Below are 20,821 nucleotides of genomic sequence, written 5' to 3'. Positions count from 1 at the left end.
TCCTCTTCTCCGACGAAACGAAACTGAAGAAATGCAATTTTAATTACTGCCGATGCCACTTGAATCCCTGCGAATAGCCTCTACTTCCGTTATGGCATATCAAATTTTCAATATTTATATATTTTTACAATTGGCGTTAAATTTATTATTTTTGAGAAGTATGTCAATTTTTTATAAATAATTATGTGACGCACCAATTTTTGTTTCCATTCTCTATGTGAATTTTGTGAAATGCTTTATTAAAAAAAGAAAAAAGAACCATTAATACTTGTTTTTGTATAGTTGAATATGTTTTTAAAGCATTTAAATATTTTTCTCGCCAATGTATCATATATGCATTTGTCATATATTTTTCTGCATAATATAAAAATATTCCGATTGCGCGTTTTATGGTGCAAAATTAATTGCAGTCGGTGCGAAATGTTGTCGGAGAAATCGATACTGAATCTCGATGACAAAAGCTACGCAAAATTGTTTCCGACACATTTGACACATTATCGTAAAACCGCTATCGAATCGTTTGACTTATTGCTTTACATTATTTGGTTCGATCCGAAATGGTCCATCGGAATGCATTGTGCAACAGCTGTGGAAGGGAGCGTCGATGGACAGGAAATAGCAGCATGTCGCTGTCAAATCGGCTTACGCAACTTTGCGTAAGCTCCGTAACCGTATCCCGCTGCTATTTTTTCAGAAAAAAAAGAATACAAAAAAAGAAAAACAGAGAAACTAACGGCTTGAAGATAGCTGACGGGCGACATTTTCTTTCATCTCCCCCACCGGCTAAAGAGAATTGGAGTGGAAATGCAATAGCCGGAGCGACGCACGAGTTAAAAAGGGTTAATCCATTACGGTTACTGTTAGGGCACGTAAAACATACGATATCTATGCTCACGAAAACATCACGCGGTGCGGATACGTGTTGTGGATACGTCGCTATTCACGCTCGTGTAAAGAATCATCGTGACTTTCACAAGCGTGATCGACCATGATATCTTCTGCTTCGCTGTTTTTCATTTGCGCCGTATATGTAGTAACATGTAACGCAAAGAGAGCTCACGAAACTTAAATAAGTAATATTCAAAAAGCTAATTTAAAGAGCCGTGAATAATCGAAAAATATTTATCGAACATAAAAGTTTGAATATAAAATCCTACATGTATTTTATATGTGTATTATTGTACGTAATTAATCATGTGTATATTAAATTTATCGTTGTTTAACAATTAAAACAAAATTTCAATTATAGCCAAATAATAAAAATGTTATCGAAATATAAAAGCGACGTTTAAGCATAAAAACTTGTTGCGTATAATTCGAGCGACGATTCTAGTCTTAAAAGAATGTCAAATGAATTGTTATACATATATAATATAAATATATATAATATAAATTAACATTAAATGTTATAATTTGATTCCTGCGTTCCTTCATATATGTAAATACATATAACGCTGATTTTACGTCTAGTGTACTTTTTCAGCTTTCCAGCCCTCGCGCATTTCGTGGCTGTCATGTAAACGAAATTTTTACATCGCCCGGCTTTCGCGCGGACATTTCGTACTAATCCAAACGCCTCGTAAATATTTCCCTCGTAAAAATGTGCCGAGGGTACTTCGCAAATTGCGAGCAACCGAAAAATGCACTCTGCATACGTTTAGCTCTACTATGTGTAATAACTTTGTTACGCGGAAGGGAATATAAACGACAAATATAGCGAAAAAAGTGCTACGTAAATACGTTGAATTATATAATAAAGAAGTACAAATAAAATTATTTTAAATTAACAGTCAAAATAAACAAAAATGGTAAACGTAAAATTCAACATGTAAAAAAGAATGCATTTTATAGACTAATATATTTCTGCGCTGGACTTTGTTAAAATCTGGTATATGATTCCAAGAGAGATCTTGTTACGGGAGCAGTATCACGTCGCCAAATCATTCGGTCTTGCTTCAGATTTGCTTTCGCATACAACACGAACTCGATCTTCGTCTAAGTAAACACTTTAAGTTCGTTCAAGTTATGACAAGAGAGGCATGTAGTACGTCGAATTTCGACCGTCGAGAGTACGAAACATGTTCTTGATCAAACAAACAAGTTGTCTAATATGTACCGTGCAACTAACTGTGCTAATAAGGCGCGAGAAGCTTCCATCTTTGAAAGGAAACATTATCGACTCTGACTCCTTCATGATGACCATAAGTAAATTTGAACATAAATAAAAAAATAATTTAAGATATGAAAATAATACTATATAAATACACACACACACAGTTTTAAAAATATTCTCGCTGTTATTTAATCGAATAAATTCATCTATTTTTAGTTTATAATTTTTTTTATTATGTGTGATATACATTTATCGTCCGTTAAATCGTGCGAGCAAAAATCTTATTCCCGGACATAAAGATTGTCGGATCAAACGACACTCTCTCGTAAAATCTACGGTTCGAGTCATAAAAAAAACGCGTTTCACTTGACCCAACGTCCATTTTGCAAGCGCAAGGACCGATTGTTCGTTACTTTTCCAAGGTGACAAAAATTCTTTTTTCATAATAATCACTGCCATATTATCGCTCGGTGATTTTTTTTACGGACGTATCGAGCCTGATTAATTGCGTAATTTAATAAGATATTTCATTGTTGATTATCATTATTTTTTTGTTTACTATTTAATGATTTGATATAAAAAGGCTACCAAAATAAATATCTTGAGAAAAGTGCCACAATTTCAAATAATATCTGAATTATTTGAAAAATATTTTATATTTAAAGCATATTATATAACTATTACGAAAAAAATATATCAAAATGAAAAATATTTTATTTGATAATATTTAAATCCACAATACGAGAAAAATTATATATTTTTACTGGACATTCTTTTTTTTACTTTACATTTTACACAGACGAAGAGAAAACGTTTTATTTAAAAAAATGAAAAAGTATTACTCTCCTGCGCTCGAGATAAAACTGGTGGGAATAAAAAAAAAACACACATACACATGTGAAATCAGTGGCCCTCTTATCGTCTTGTCATTTCATCCCTCTTCGTCATTTCGCGGCGATGTTTATTCAGCCGCTAAATGGCGTCTACCTTCTCTCCTCTTGATGAATCCTCTCGGCTTTCTTCGCCCGCTGCCTTTCGTCTACTGCACTCTCGTTGCGGCTTTTATCTATGTGCGCGATATCTGTGATTATGTGCGACGGCTCTTAACGCATGCATTTTAGCTTTCAACGTGACGTTCAACATTAATTACTAAAGATAATAATATTCACGGAAAAGAGATGCGCGGTGACATTTCACATTGTATGCATTTCTCAAATACTTGAATGTTTAAAATGTTCCTATTATTAATCATCAATTTTTTTAAACACAATAGCCCTTTTTTAGTATTTAATATGTTGGTAAGAAATTTAATATATTTTACACATATCTATATATATATTTCTTACATGTGCATTTAATCGAGATTTTTGAAAATTAAATATTCAGCGCACATAAAGACTTCTCTCTCTCTCTCTCTCTCTCATTTTAAAATAATTGTAGATAAAATTTTATATCACATATATATAATCATATAAAATTATATGCGATGCATGAAGTTACTTTGCCGAAATAACATCGGAGCTATTATGGAGAGTGTTCAGGAATAGAAAATGATAGATCACGAGGGTTAAGTGACGCGCTCGACATGATAACGTTATTACCTCTCCGTACGAATCAAATTAACAAGAGGCGCGTCTCTACGACAGCGTTGTCGCGTATCGTATGCAAAATTTAAGCGTCAAAGATTCCGCTCGTCGAATAATCGTATTTCTTCCCGTTTCTTGTAATTTGCGTAGATACGCTCTCATTATACGAGCACATTTATTTTTTTCTGCCCGTGAGAACGGCCACGCCACATACGCGCGCAAGGTCGTCCCACGGGAATGTCCTTATTACTCCCGACATCGTCGAGCGCATACTCCCCCTCTCTCTCCCTCTTTCGCACTCGCGTTTTTTTTTCTTCAATTTCTCTCGCTCGGTCGAGGGTTTCTCCGATCGATACGATCGACCACACTGCCAGGAACTGCACGCAACTTTGATGAGTCTCGCGAGACTCCCGAGACGACCGTCGATATTTCGACGCGTGACACACCCGAGTTCGTGCTACTCGATCAAAAATAGAACGAGTGAGATGTACATTTAAAGTTGCAAATTTTGCAAAACACATTTCTGAAGAAAGCTCGCGACGCGTCGGTCGAGGAAAGCCGTATCGTTCTCGTAAACTTTTACTCGGGCATCGGCCTCGACAAGGTTTTCGGCGACGCTTTTCTCGTCGCAACGAACAAGGCCGGAGTTTCAACTCTGAGATATCGCGGCGCGTATCGATCGTATACAGCAGCTGGGAAACTTTGTTACCGGCTCCGTCAGCGCCGCGTATCCGTTCCGCGGTGCACGCTTAGGCGACATTACATATGCCTCGTCACGTTTCTCCTTTTCTATGTGTCCTGGGATTGCAGGAGCAGCCCCTCATTCTCTCGGGTTCGCCTTCCGCATTTCGTCCGTCTCTCTCTCCTTCTGTTAGTCTCCGTTTTCTCGCGTGGATACGAGCAGGAGATCGAAATTCAAACGCAAGTCGCATAATGGGGCGATTTCGCCTTGAAACGTCGACTGGAAATTCTCCTTCCGCCGGATATTGCTCGGCGGCCGATTGATCATCTTTTGGGTACCGGAGACGCGATTGAAAACGCGACATGTCCCGAGGTCTGACTCAAAGGCGCTTGTGATGCACGCAAGAGCTGTTTGTACCCCCGTCGGGGTAACAAAAGGTGACCAATTTTTCAATGTATGAAACGGATAGACGCGGTCATTGACATTTGATCGTTCGATGATCACGTGACAGTTAATATTCTTTTAAACTGAATCAGTGAAAATGACACTGATTAAACAGTGACAGGATTTTTTCACCTAATATCAGTGAGCATTTCATTGATTTTCAGTAAAAATACTCACACTTCCACGTTTTATGTTTTACTGATTATAGTAACATTTTGTATAAATAGAGTTCAAATTCATAATTATATGTATATTATATTCTTTTTTACTTTCTTTCTTAAATTTGATAAATCTATAAAAAATGAACAAGACTTTTAGAAATAAACTCAGATATTTCTTTAACAAAATATATTGCTATGAATTTATCTTATATATAATATTACAAATATAAAACGCATCTTTTTCCATTGTTTGCAATGCTATACTTGTAACTAAATCTATTGCTTATCAGTGATAATACATTAATTTCATTTAAGAAAGTAAATAAAATTTTTTTGAATTTCACACTTTGCATGTATTTAAAATATCGTTTTTCAATTTTATATTTAAATAATTATATCCTCAAAAAAAATAAAAAAAAATAAAGAAAAAACAAAAAATATATACATATATAAGATCAATGTAATCTACAATTTATAATCGATGTAATTGATACGCGGTATTCGGGCAGATTGAAAAAGAAAGCTATCTCCGCTAATCCGCGATATAACAGTGTTCTCGCGTTATATTGCATTGCCAATCGAATTACTCCCGCGATTTTTGCATTGTTTAATTGTAAACGCGAGCACGTACGGCCCAATTTTAATTCACCGTGACGTTCGAGTGCTCGTGTACACCGTCAGCAAACTGCGAGCCATCAGTTCGATTGCATTAATCCCAAAATAGCCGCGTCCACCACGTCCGAATGCTATTTGTCGGATAACGTGTTTATGCGCGTTTATTCGTGTCGTGTGTGATTTAGCTATAATCCAAATAGCATCCCTTTCGTTCACGAGACATTTTCCCTCCCCCTCTCGTTGAAAATATGTCATTATTCGAATCTGTTTATGCCGATCCGGAATTTTGCCGTAGAATTTTACGTAGTACAATCTTTAACAAACTCTCCCTTTCTCTTTTTACAAAAAATATTTTTGGTGCATTAAAATCTTTTTATACCGCGCGATTTAATTTTTCCAATATTACAGATGTACCGTAAAATATGGCAAGAATTTGACGATAACAAGATAATAATTAGAGCACCGATGTGTATAATGTTTTACATCTGACTCTGTAGTTGTGCGAGATAATTGCATCTCTTGCATTATGCCGCATAAAACGCTTTGCAATTCGCCATCGCATCGTCGGTAATACGCCGCGAAATTAGTCGAGCGCCAATATTAATCTATCCGTGCTGCGAAAATCATTACATCAAGCATTAACAAGTTTGACGGCTCTTTTAACAGAGAGAGTGCTCTCGACGCGCGTTACGCGCGAAACGTGAATGACACGCCAAAATGAAAGTTCGGTATACGTCGCGTTCTTGTTCGCCTTTTATTCGCCGCGTACAACGTAATCAATATCGGGCGATACGTCTCATACAGAGCGGACGGATTTTTATATTCAATGAACGCGCGATTAAAAACAGATATTGCAATTATTGAGACAGCGAGATTTATATTGTGTTTATATTATATTATATTCATGGTCATGCCGTTTGTTCGGCATATATATTCATAAATTTAATTAAGATGAAATAAAAATCTCGCCATGTACGCGCCTTAATTGAATTATAAATCAATCACATTTAGTTCCCCGAACACCGCAAACAATTGTTCAATATTAAATCTCGTATGCTAAAAACCGATATTAGAATGCAAATAAAACACAGCGCCTCTTTCGATATGAAATAATTCTATTTGAGGAAATATATATGCTACGTTCAATTGTAACATAGAGATTGAAATTTTTATGAAAAACAACGACCTTAATCCATGTTTTATCTGAACGTACTTAATATATATAACATAAATTTTTTTTTTTTCGAAATCTATAATTCACGCAAAGTTCCTTTTATGTATGATTCGATGATACGTCATTTACATGTTTCATCACGAGTGCTTCTCCCAGATGGGAAAGACGGTAATGAAACAATAACTTTTCGACACTCAGTCCGTAAGCGAAGTCGTTACGGAGATCTTGAATCCGCCTTTAAGCCTACTCGAGCATGGAATATACGTAACGATGTAGACAACTTAATTAATTTGACCTTTCAATTTTAAACGGAAAACAGTACCCGCTTTCGTCATAATTTCCGCCTTCATTACGATCATCCGGAGAAGCATCGCCCCCGGACGGGTGGTGTTCGTTTAATTAGTAGCCACGAATCTTGTTATCAATGTCGGCTAATCGTATAATTACGAAATTATTAAATAAATGCAAGTTGTTGAGAGAAATTTTCTTTATTAATTTAATCTTTATTTATTTATTTAATCGTGTTATATTATTTTATCATTGGCTATCGTATTCGCGACGCTCGAACGTAGAATTTTTATTCAAATATGGAAGACTTTTAAAAAAAAGTTCATATAAATACACTGTGTATGTGGCTATATTGATCTTGAGAATATAGACACTATGTTGTTACACACGAAGCAGTCTCAAATGTAATGCAAATAATACGAAGCAACTGCGGCAAAGGAATTAAACGCCATCACGCGAAGGACATTTTCTACTGCAACCCTTATTTTGTTAATTTTATTCGCCCGGACAGACCAAGTCCGTCGCAATTACCATCAGCCCCTTTCCCCCTTCTCACGCCCACGTGCGACTTTCTTTCTCTCCGAGTTGCCATCTAATATTTCTCTCTCATAATAAATATTAAGCAGTCTGGCATAGATAACAATGGTTTGCGGTGGACAAAGGAATCCGCGCTATCAATAGAGCGACCCTTCGTCCGTCTGACAATTAACCCCTTTCAAATCCTCGGTTCCTCACTTTCTTGAAAATCGACGCGCGCAAAAGGGCTGCTTCCACCCCCGACACTAGAGAAACGTTTTCGAGCGGTTTACTTTCCGAATAAACGCGCGTGTTACTTCTCGACAATTATAGAAAAGTTTATCCTTTAGAAAGAAATCTATATATTTAATATTTATTATGTCATTTTTAACTAAATTAATTACCAATTGTGCTACTGTAGAGTTTTTATTTTAAGAGATATTTCTAATAAGAAACTTGCAGAGTACATGCAGCTCTCTTGTCTGTTAAACAGAGAACACGATTTAGTGTGTTTGACGATATATAATACGCCAGCAGTTCTCGATATAGACAATAGATTTCGATATCAATGTGTGTGTGTGTGTGTGTGTGTGTGTGTGTGTGTGTGTGTGTGTGTGTGTGTGTGTGTGTGCGGATAGCTCCTTATCTGCGCGATAATTAACCTCTTGGCGTAGAGGCTGCTTAAATCAAGTTCGCCGTTTCCATGGAATTCGAGACGCGAGACAATTTGTAATAGCGTGTTTCAAAGATATCGTGCTCCATCATCTGACGGTTTAACGTAACCGAATTACGCTTGATTTGTTTTTCGAATTAGAATTATTCCGCAATTAAAAAATCAAAATAGATTGAATATATGGTTTAAATTTGAATTTTGCGAAAAATTCACAGAGACATTTACCTGTGCATCTGCAAGGATGCGCCGCATCAAGGCCAGGGTGGGGTGCGTTGTGAGGTCATCTTGAAGAGCAAGCGCCTCGCCTTTCTCGTTCAAATGATTCAAAGTCTTGAGAGCTGCAATCAAAGAGAAAAAAAAATTGAAAATGCGCTATAGGTTGCAACAGCAAAAATGATGACGTGTTCGCGCGTTCATAGAAAGATCTAAGATTCTTGAAAAATACGGTTTGCGATAAGAAAAGATGCCCGTTACGTCGGCATTGTAAGGTTTAGAGCTCGCTCAGGGCGCGATTCGGGAGTAAGTAACCGCTTTGCGAAGATCGCTGGCACGTAGTGAGCACAGTGCCCATCGGATCGCGCTTAATCCTTTCATCCGAGACGTGCGAGAAGTCCGGGAATTCCCGAGCCCGGATCCGGACATCGTCCAAGATGGCCGAGTCCTCTCCCGGGCTAGTTCGTCTCGCATTATCTTCGCCTGGCCTGGTGGTACGAACGGCGAGATAATTGAATTCCCGTGGTACTCGGCGGTCGTGGCGCGAAGGTGGAAAGGCCCGGAGGGTTGCCAAACTGTTATCGACAAGTTTGTGAGAGGAAGCTCGGTGCAGAGGCACCCGAGCAACCTCAGGACAGACGCGCGATCTTCGTTGCCTTCATGATATCGCGCTATCAAACGTGCTTTAGCAGAAATCTTACAGAAGCAAATGTGAGACATTTTGCTTTGATACTGTAGTATATTTATAAATTCGCGAAGTTGGATATTTATAAGCCTAAGATATTGTTGGCACGAATCAATGAAAGAATTACATCCATTTCGAAGGAATTCTTGTTCCCCCTTTTTTTTTTTAAGGCATGTCATCGTCAAAGGAAAACAATAACTATATTCTGATAAACAACCAACTCGAGAGCTAGCGGCGACGGAATTATAATATATCGGATAACACATTCTAGAACTCGGCGCGCGAGCTTAAACGCAAATTTAGCGAGTTGCGTATGCAGTCGGCGACGCTTTGATGTGGTAAACAAAATTCGTAAAGCTCCGTAAACTGTAAACGACAAAGTTCCGCGATGTATTGTACAATAACTTTGATCTCATTTGAAAGATAATTTAATTCTCTACAACTTTTGTTTCGGTACTTTTTGTTAAAAGACGCATCCTTTCTCTGATATTTGTAAAAATGTAAAAAATAACCGTGATTTTAGAGGTTTTTGGGCGCTAACTTTTTAAGGAAGCATTTTTCGACCTATGTTTATAGGAAACTTTTTGTTCGGTATTAAATTATCTTTCAAATGAGATCAAAATTATTGTAGTTCGATCCACAGGTTTTGAAATAAACCAGTTAATAACCAATTTCAAATGTACCAAAAAGTGTTTTTTCGGCTATTGACGGTTATTCGAAAACCTATGAAACGAACTATTGGGTTGAACGGAAAGTTCGTTCCGTTTTTTACTAAGAGATGAAGACCGAAAAAACGGCACGAACTTTCCGTTCAACCCAATATATATCATAAGGGAACTTTCTTTAAAAATGCATTTCTCGGAAAGTGGATCAAAAGAGAAGACTGGGACAAAATACAATTCTCAAAAATTAGCGCGCTGCATTGGACAAAAATCATCCCGTGAATTTATTCGAAAATTTTAAATCGCTTAAAGCTGATCACGCTCCGCTGAGAACGCGTAATTGCATTAGCAACGAGTTTCGCGCTGCCACGCATCGCCGCTACTCGGTGAAGATTTAATGACGTTTTCCAGTTTACATTTACCAGTTTACGTTTAATTCAATTTTAATCGCGCGCACGCTCGATTTTTCGTATGGACGCGCCACCAAAGCTTTCGAAACTTTCGTACAAGCGCGAAGCAAGCTTTTAGTTTCATCGCGTAATGAGGATGACAACGGAGGAGCGGGGGAGCGAGAGGGAAAACAAACCTGATCGCGGATTATTTGTTGCACCCGAGTTGCAATTAAACGCAATTAAACTGCTTCCTGTGCCCGGAGAAAGCTGCATCGGAAACGTATTTTATCGACAAGTCTCATTTGCCGAAGACAAAAGTCCCTTCTGTCGACAAGATACGAACTCCTAGGATCACGCCAAACGTCTTCCAGCCAAATCCTTAAAAGCATTGAAGCGTCCTGCGAAGTCTTACGGAGGAAGAAAGTATTATCGCCAGATCTCGAGAAACGATTTGTCGCAAAATTGCTCCTCGTTCTCACAAAGGTCGAGAACCTGAACTTTACGAAGGTAGAAACGTATCCTCAACGCAAACAAAAAGAAAACGCAATCGTGCAATCAAGTTGCTAGTATATTAAAAATCTCCCTCTCTCTATGTATTATTTCCTTCAAAAATCACACACGCAAAAAGCGTTTAAACTATAATTTAGAAAATGTGTTCACGAAACTAATAACATAATAATAATATAATGATAATATAATATTTTAAAATTATATGTTTGTGTGTTATAAAAATGGAAAATCTCAATGCAGGATAGAAAAAAAAGCCCTTTCAATATCTTCGATTAAACGATTTGCTATATCGTCAGCTCAGATATCTGTCCGTCATCTTTAAGCCGATTGATCGCGGATGAGCAGAAAAAAACACGCTCAAACGGGTAGATCAGCAAAGAGAAAGAGACCTCTTTTTTCAGGGAAGTTTGATCTCGAGGTTGTAGCAGTTCTTTAAATACACGATAGGAAGAGCACTCACATCAGAAACGTCAAACCCTCACCAAATAATCTCGCGCGATCGTTACTGTCTTAAGTAAAAAAAGGAAACTCTATAGCGCCTCGTGTACCGACAATTCTCTCCACTAAACAATTGCACCCTTTCACAGAGAGAAGATACTTCCGCGTCGGGGGTTAACTATAATCATTCGCATCGTTCGCGCTGTCTAGAATCAGAAAAATAAATTAAATTTTTTTTTTTAAATAGCATTGTAAAATAAATTTGAAAATATCTAACTATCAAAAGTATTTTTTTTTTTTTTGGCGGAAGAAAATGAGTGATATAGCAATCTCAAAGAATTATATATCTCGTGTATTAAATTTTATTTCAGAAATTTTTCATTTTGTAGAAAAAAAAAAAAATTTATGTATTACAATAAATTATTATAAAATCGAACAATGAGACACATGTTCGTTTCACAAGTTTTTAGGACTCGACGAAGGTGGAATGAATCAGCTCGTCGGCACGGGCTGCCAAGACGATAAATTTCGCGTGCAGCGCATGAAGCGAAACGTGTTCCTCGCAAAAGTAGGCGACCGCGTTGAAATATCTCGCGCGATGTCGATACGAGGGTTGGCCGCACACAACGATCTGTGTGATGGGTGGGTGTATATGCGCCAAAGTGCATACGGCTGGCTCACGTGATCCTGGATAGCCCTTTCAGGTCGGAGGTATATTAGGTCTACGTTACGAACACGGAGAGAGATACGCCTCCTCCTGGTTTCCTCGGCGGTGGAGTCGCGTTAAAATACGGCTCATATTCCGATATTATGCGCCTCTCGTGTGTCGGAAGCGGGATTCTTTATGAGCTTTTACACCAACTCGAAACTATCGATATCGTACGACCGGGCTCTCTAATGCGAAACAGGAGCCCCGTTTCGGTTTATAAGATAAAGCGATATGTAACCCGGTAGAGTAGCGTTACCGGAATGGGACGGCTTATGACGGGAAGTGTTGGTTTAAGCCGCGGCTCTAATTATATTAGAGAAATCGCGCGGATCGCGGCTGCAAGTAATGCGCTAAACCGATGGTTAGACCGGCGTATATTACGTATATATCAAGCGGGATTTTGTTTCGCGTCTCGTTTGAAAAGTGCAATGCAGCGGTCGCAAATCATGACCGCGACCGCGTATCATTCCAGCTTCCGGGATAACCGAGATGCGTGTTGCGACCTCCCGGATCGACCGCTATCTATCACGTCGTACAACTCTCTAACTTTCTCGACATCGAGGAAAATGAATGACCGACCGGTAATAAAAGTTAAAATCGCGCGCAGATTATAGCGCGAATCTTATCGGAAAATTAATGAAAATTGACATTGATAAATTACCTCGTATCGACACGCAAATTCTCCCTTGCGTTATAAAAGTATTATTTTTTTTAACGCAACAATAAGCAAAAAAATTAAAAAAAAAAAATAAAATAAAATAAATAAAAAAAGAATAATCTGTATATAATTCTGAATGTTAGTTATATCTGTTTTATTTCAGATCTCTATGTGTGTTTCTCTAAAAAAAATGGCAAATTTTAAAACAAGTAGAAAATCTTTTAAAAGCTACATCTTGCAAATATACACAATTATTACATATTTTTTAAGTGAAATCTTACTGTTTTAATCAATTATATAAGGTCACCGAGAATTTTTAATAAAATATCAAACACGACATATGCGGAAACGCGTGTTCCGAATGTATCCAGATGCAGCCCGAGGTATTGCAACGAGTTCAATCGTGTAATACACGTAAACACAGGTAGCAGGAAAATTAAGTTTGCACTTAATACATATCCGGTGGAGCGCGTAGTTTACTGGTCCGACTTCCGTACGGCAACGCGCTGGAGAAACGGGATTAATGGATTAGCGATGTTTTGAATTACAAGCAAAGTGTAAGCGAGGCAAATATTCTCCCTCCAATTAGAGCAGAATTCTACGACTGTATGAAGCTTCGAGTTACGGCGAAATCGGCGCACCTGCGAGAATCGCCGTCGAGATGATCCTTTATAAATGCGGACTATTTCGCCGGTGTACGCGCGCCCGGAAGTTCATTCATTTTAAATAAGCTGGAAATATGTCGCTCTGGAATATCCAGGAAAAAAAGAGATGCTAGTTTATTTTATATATCGACTTGCTACTGTGAATTGAAAAGAATCTCTTAAAACTTTTAAACACGAAATACTTTTCTCTCCCGGTTTCTTTCCTTTTCCCTTTTTTATCGCTACACGTGTGCTGTCTCGATTGGAGATATATTGGAGTCGCAGTCAGACGGTAACTATAAGGAATAACCTGATGTATGATCCGTGCCGATATTATGGTGTCTATTCAACGAGAGCGAGATTCTTTATGGCCTATTACACCGGTTGAATATATATCGGACTCTTATAGGGGAAATTCATGTGTAGCACGAATCGAAGTAGACATGATATGTACTATTTAAATATCGCAATAAAGTGGTAATTATATACTATATACAATATAAAATATATATAAATATAAATAAAAATAAATAATCTAATCTAATAATTAAATCTTTTGAAATATATATGATGCAAGCTGTTATCTACGTGATCTAAAATCGTAGTAACAATGGAACATTTAAAGTATGAAAAGTGATAACATATGATAATGGCATAGTCTCTTAAATTGAATCAGTGAAAATGCCAGTGATTAACGCAATGACACAAGATTTTATTAAGAATCATATTTCACTAAAAATCAGTGAAATACTCACACTTTGCTCCTTCGTCTTATATCATTGATTATAGCAGTAAGATTTCATTAAAAAGTAAGTAATATTTGCAAGATGTAGCTTTTAAAGAATTTTTTATTTATTTTATTTAGACTTTTTTAGAAAAATACACACATCTAAAATGAAACACGTATAACTAATATTTAGAATTATATACACATTAAATTTTTTTCTCCTAAAACGTAATAAATTCACAAAAAAATGAACAAGACTTTTAGGATTAAACTCAGATATTTCTTTAACAAAATATATTGCTATAAATTTATCTCATATAAAATATTATAAGATGTATTTTTTTTTAAATATCACGGATTCTTTCAATAAGGTTTCATTGATTTGCAGTGCTATACTTATATATAACTGAGACCATTCTGTAAATTCTTCACTGCTTGTCATTGACAATTTTATATTAAATCCATTTAAGAGAGTACAACACAGTTAAATAAATATGATAAATATAATTAATTAAGAATCGCGTTCATTTAATGAAGTGGAACGTGACGTGGTGTATGTTTAGCTTGATTAACGTCACTTTCGAGATAAGCTCGCGCAAGTGTCACGGATTTCCGGCAGAAGCTTCGCACGGCGGACGTAAGGCTTGAAACCTCGCGCACACGATGTTTATCTTTCCTTCCCCAAGCAGCAGCGGGGAATCCCGTGTAATACCTTGCCCAGGAGTGACCAGGGGCTGTCGTCGGACTCACCTTCCTCGAGGGGCTGCGCGCGTTTGGCGAACGCCTCCGAGAAAACGCCGCCGCGCGGCTTCCGCGAGGCGTCCACGCCGTTTTCTACGGCCGCGCTCATTTTCGCAATTCGTGATTCTTCACCGAGCGTGCCCCTGCCGCGGACGTATCTGAAATTGACACATTACGCGAAATGCTCCCATAAGAAATATCGAGATTTTCGAATGCTCGACATTCTTCAACGTTCGGTCCCATATATCGAGAATAATCTTTCACATTTACGCGCCAATCAATCGGGAATTAAATTCTTAATTGCGTCGCAGACATTAATGTATTTGTATATCAAAAGAATTTCCAGAAAAAAGAATAATAGAATAAATAAAAGAAGTAATGATGTCAGTTAGTGTGCCACGATTATATTATTCTAATATTAGTAATAAAAAGCTGCCGCTCATTGATGCGTCAATGATCGATTGTTGCTATGATTATCGTTGTATTATTATGTCGTATATTATTATGCAAGCAATTGTTTTTTCACTTGATAGAGAAAAATTACTAAAATATTTATTAAAATATTAAAATATTTTATCAAAATATTTTATTAAGATATTAATTAAAATATTAATTGCTAAAGTATTGATAAGACAATCCCTAACACTTCGGAAAGCTTAGAGATAAGCTTAATATAAATTTCTATAAATTCTTCGCATTTTACTCATTTCCCACAAGACATCTAAACTTAGCGCGTTGATTAACATTCACCCTAAAGAAAAGTGCATTATCATACAGGTAACCGTTCTCGCAAACTTATATTTATGTAACGCAGTGCCTATAACCGCTCGTTACTCGCCTCGGGGATGACGCCATTATACGGAAAGTCCGTATTGGCGGCTGGCGAGCAAACGACGAGCATATAACAACCCCCGCATGCTGGTAGCCGTCGATACTCTCTCTCTCCCTCTCTCTATTCCCCCCAAAAACGACTCCCAAAGCGCACCCCATATTACACGTCACCCTGTGCACACACGCGCGTGTCGTCACCCTCTCGTTGGAGATCGACTCGCCGTCATTCGATCGTCATAATTTATCATTACGGACGGGGAAAGACGCGTTCGATAAATCCACGCCGTGTTCAACCACGTTACCATTGATTTATGCACCGTGACGTTCGTACGGGCGTAAAGAGAGCGAGCGAGAGATGATCTGTCGCGTACCCTTTTCGCCGCGTCACGCAGTCAAAAATTATACGCGTCCGCGCGAATCGCCGGGCAGAAAACTCGATGGAAAAAAATGTCGACCTTTCATTTCGCATACGTGACCCTTCCGCTTCTGAAATATCCGGCACGATACGATCGTCATACGCGAAATAACGTACAGCGACAAATAATACCGGTAGAAGCGCTCACTGAGAGACTAAATAAAAATGCAGAATCTTGACGTTTCGCTAAAAAGTTACTACTAATTATTAGACATGGTAATATTTATTATAGCTATTTATAATATTTAATATATATAATTAATTAATTCATATTAATTTTATATAAATCCATTTTATCCGATTACCCGATTAAAGATTCAATATTTCGATGAGCTGCGCGTGTTAAAAGAGTTAATAATTTGCAATTTCGTTGTAGAATAAAGCGATTTAGACTATTTTTGCATAGCAATGCCTCAATCTGAATAAATTCACGTCCACTGTGAGCGAACGATTAAACGTTCGCCACTTCAATTTCTGTTCTCCTCTCTCGATTCAATACACTTTTACGTTCAACGCGATGAACGGCGATAGCATGTAACAAAATGGTTAAATAATTCGGTTTGCTCCACTGCTTGCTATTCACACTTCTATTTAGCGCTGCATTCAGTGCTAAATGTTGTCGCCTAATTTCGAGACACTCTTTTCAATAATACTTTTATTTATTTTCAATAATATTACTTTCAATATCTTAAAACATTATTCAAACTTTTCACGAATATTTCATATGTCATATTAATTTTATTTTCAGTTTAATATGATATAAAAAGACCAAGTGTTATTTCAATATATTAAAAATATTATTGAAAAGAGTTTTCTCGGAATTAAACAACATTTAGCTAAATATATATATACATATATATATATATATATATTTTTTTTTATGTATAAATGTACACATAAAATGATTATAACTCGGAGAGAGATCTTCGTTGTTTATCTCACAAATCGATTTTATATACAATATATAAAAAGAGAAAGGGATTTTCTCCCTCCATTTTCCATTATAAATCCAATCAAGAGATTAGAGGGGATTAAGGATCGCGTGCGGGATGTATACGGCATCGAAAAAACAAAAATCACAGATATTTTATTATTCCGGTATATTTATATCTCGACGACAAAGCAGGAAGGGGATTGCATTACGTGGGCGTTTAGACTCGATAAATTCTTGCGGGGTTGCAAGTCGGCTTCTGATTTATGTACCGCGACAGCAGAACTCATAAGGGAGATCTATAGCCGCTTTTTTCCATTCTTTCTTTCGTAGCGTTCCGGAGAGCTATGCGCGGAAATCTTTGTCGGCGATTTTCAACTCGATGGAGATTTAAGACGGTAACAATCGCGAAACTTTGTCTCCGCTAGATGAGATATTATTGCGTCCTCGTATCGCGCTACAGTTTATTGACTTATTTTTTAATATCTTTTACAAAAAACTTCCAGAATGATAACTTCGTAAAAATTCATGATAACTTTTCGTAAGAAATATGCGCGAAATATTTCATTCATCCATAGAAAATTCATTCGTTGATCTCTCTCAAGAGATATTCTATTTTATTATTAACGTTAATACGTATTATTATTATATTATACAGACAATATGAAACCATTATTTTCCACATAAGGTTTCTATAATAAGCGTTTTATATATTCCACTTCAATAATCCCAACTGTTTTGCATTATCAATTTACTTTCGCGTGCTTCGTAACTGATATGAGAAAAGCTCGTGTAAATTCTACTTGTATCAGTCGTGTTAATAAACTTCCAGTGAGTAACGCGTGATGAAAACAAAACTCGAAGCGTGGAGATAGAGAGAGAAATTACTCTCTTGTTCTATGGTTTTATTTCTATTGATGAACTTTCAAGTAAACACCTTCACACGCTATCGAAAGTAAGAATTAAAAATTAAATTTTTTAAAAGAAGATAAAATATATAAAAAGTTTAATGCAAGGAAACTTGTCTTTCTTTGATTAATTAATCAATCGATATCAACGTCGTAGTGATACTCTTACGCGATAGTTAATCAATTATACGGATTGATAATCGTTAATATTATAATTCTTATAGAGAATACTCACGTGTTTCGTAGAGTAATATAACGATATACAGAGCGGCTTACACATTGCTGCCTACTTGCTCGAGTCTAGTAACACGACTGACAACAAGATCACGGCAGGTAAACAATAGCGCGCTGTACCCATCCCTACCCTACGCCGTTCGAAACAAAGCCGAATACTATGTGATATAAAAAATATCGCCATAAAATATGTAACGCTACGAAACTAAATTTATGCCTACTTGCTCGAGTCTAGTAACACGACTGACAACAAGATCACGGCAGGTAAACAATAGCGCGCTGTATCCATCCCTACCCTACGCCGTCCGAAACAAAGCCGAATATTATGTGATATAAAAAATATGTTGTCGCTATAAAATATGTAACGCTACGTAACTAAATTTATGCAAAATATTCTATTTCACAAATCTCAAAAATAAGATTGATATAGAGATTATTATACTCTTTTGTTATTTTATTTATCATCCGATGCTGCGCGCGTTCTCAATCTGAAAATTACATCTAAATGACGAAAAATTCCAAAGGCAAAATATATTTAAATTAATTACATTTAAAGAGCTAATTACCGCGCGCGCGCGCGCCTCCGTAAGTATCGCAATGAAACAATGATTATAATTACCATTCTCTATCACTTTAATTCCTGCTATGAATAGAGATGGTTATTTATCAAAGTAGATATTTCTCATGATATATCCATTTAAAGTAGGAATTAAAGTGACAGTGTAATTATTGTGTGGAATCATTGTTTCACTGCAAAGTTTACAGGCAATAATTATTTCTTTAAATTTTCTCTAAAATTGGATTCAGATATATATTTCGCGTTTTGACTTTAATAATGAAAAGATTATAGAGATAAATATATGAATATTATCTCATAGATCTATTGCCTCGAAATGCATGGATTAAGACAAGTAATAGCGAATATTAATTTTGGAATATTTATAATCATCCGTCGATTTATTCTGCATACAATGGATGGTCGTACATCAATTTATTTCGCATACACATAAGAAGTTCATAAAACAGGGAGCTTATTATTATCAATGTCTTACCGATGTGATTTAGTCATTTACTGGCACATTGTGTATTATACATGTAATAATATATATTAATTAGAAAATGCAGAAATTAAAATTTATATCCGCAGATATATAAATGAGAAAATAATAGGAAATGTTTTTCATTGTTGGAATATACCGGTAAAAAGTGACAAACAATGATAGAGTAATTTTAGCAAAAGAGAAATTGTCTCTTTAAAACTTTAGAGAAGATATCATCGCTCATAGTTTTTACTGCACGTGAACTTGGCGCGAACATAACCATATCTTTTGATAAAGTAACCGAAGTTGAGAAGACTAGAACGATAAAGTCGCGAATGAATTGGCCCACATTCCGCAGAAAGAAATCGATCTATATAAATTGGAGAATAAAGTCATAAAATAATATAAAGTCATAAAAAATATTATATTTTTCCAGAATTATCACACGCACAGAAAGCCACAGGTATAAATAAAATAAAATAAAATAAAATAAATATAAAACACAATAAAATAAAATTAAATTAAATTAAAAATATATTTTTTGTTGAAAAAATTTACGTTAGCGATCTGTCATGTGCCAATATTTTTCACATTAAAATATACAATATAAATATAAAAATAGAATTATATTATGCGCGAAAGAAATAGCAAAATTACTATTAAATAGATAAATGGATCTAAATGCAATTTACGATGTATTTCGAATCTCGTCTTATCTCTCATTCTGGGAAGATAATAGAATAACGACACAGCTGTGCTTCACGATGGGAAAATAATTTATATTGTTGTCTCCCTAGAAAGGTGTCATCGTCAGGCTTATTCGGGATTACGTGCGAGTTCGCTATCGTATACGGTCTCCTGGTGCCCAATTTCAAAGTGGACATTCATTGGTTTGACTATCCCTTTAGACTTAGACGCACGATATTCATTTGGGATATGACAAAGTTTTGTTTACTCTTAATTTATTTCATAAAGTTCTCCAATTTTCACATCTAATTGAAAGTGCCACTCACTTTAGTAATGGAAATTATAATAGACTGGTATAATTTATAATTTAATTAAAATAAAGAGTGTGCGTTAAAGATTGAGTGTGTGCGCAAAAGTGTGACCACTCTGTATTCTAGTTGCTGTCCAATATGATAGAATTTATATTTGGACTAATACTAGTAGCAGGGGGGAAAACCATTTCAGGCATCGAAGTAAATGGAGAGGGCACTAAGACGTTCAAGATATATCGACGGGAACGACCGAGTCACCGATATTTCCTGCTTCTCTCCTTGATGCGTTTCGATCGATCTTCGCGAAGGGTCGACCAGAGGCCCGTAAATACGAATTACGAAACGACCCATTGTACCATCTCCGGATAACGAGACGCATGAATTAAATATATTATCGGCCATGAGAATCTCTCGTTGGATCTAAAGTTCCTTCTTATCCGGGAAAATTTTTATTTTTATATTATTCCGCGCCGCATCCATTTCACTGTGCGCTGCATCCACGTCAGATTTGCAATTTCCTGCGAATGTTTTTCCTCTTCGGAGCTTTGTATCATGTCTAATTTACTCTCGATGGCGCGTATCTCCTCAGGAGTCCGGGCACGAGTGGCTGTCTCGTGAAACTAATTACCGAGAAACCCATTTCGAAATTTTGTTTTACCAAAACGACGCGCGTCCCGCGTCCTCCTTCTCCAGATGTATCCCGCGTCTTCCATCCTCGCGCGGAGAGAAATTGCGAAGCGCCAAACTCGGGTCGTGGATCCTCTCCTCGGCTCTGTCAGAAGTTTTGCGCAGATGAATGATAATTCCTGCCGGAATGGAGAACGAGCTCTTTC

At 36.7% G+C, this 20,821-nt stretch overlaps 1 protein-coding gene across 5 annotated transcripts in view; it reads right to left on the bottom strand.

The window, feature by feature from the left end:
* Nucleotides 1-20,821, bottom strand: part of LOC115239209 (kazrin) — a 128,538-nt gene that overhangs the window by 41,408 nt on the left and 66,309 nt on the right. For 3 of the 5 annotated variants that reach the window (XM_029813601.1, XM_029813602.1, XM_029813603.1), the window contains exons 1-3: nt 17,952-17,997; nt 14,641-14,789; nt 8,478-8,590 (exon numbers count right to left, since the gene is read on the bottom strand). In XM_029813601.1, the coding sequence (XP_029669461.1) occupies nt 8,478-8,590; nt 14,641-14,740 (213 nt within the window). In that variant the 5' untranslated portion in view covers nt 14,741-14,789; nt 17,952-17,997. Of the gene's footprint in view, nt 1-8,477; nt 8,591-14,640; nt 14,790-17,951; nt 18,007-20,821 lie in introns of those variants that run through there. The other 2 variants (XM_029813605.1, XM_029813604.1) reach the window with 2 other exon arrangements.

This window comes from Formica exsecta, unplaced genomic scaffold (genome assembly GCF_003651465.1).
Source record: "Formica exsecta isolate Colony F162 unplaced genomic scaffold, ASM365146v1 scaffold365, whole genome shotgun sequence".
Lineage (NCBI taxonomy): Eukaryota > Metazoa > Arthropoda > Insecta > Hymenoptera > Formicidae > Formica > Formica exsecta.
Note: the sequence above shows the minus strand (reverse complement) of the source record. Positions and strands in the feature narration are given on the sequence as shown.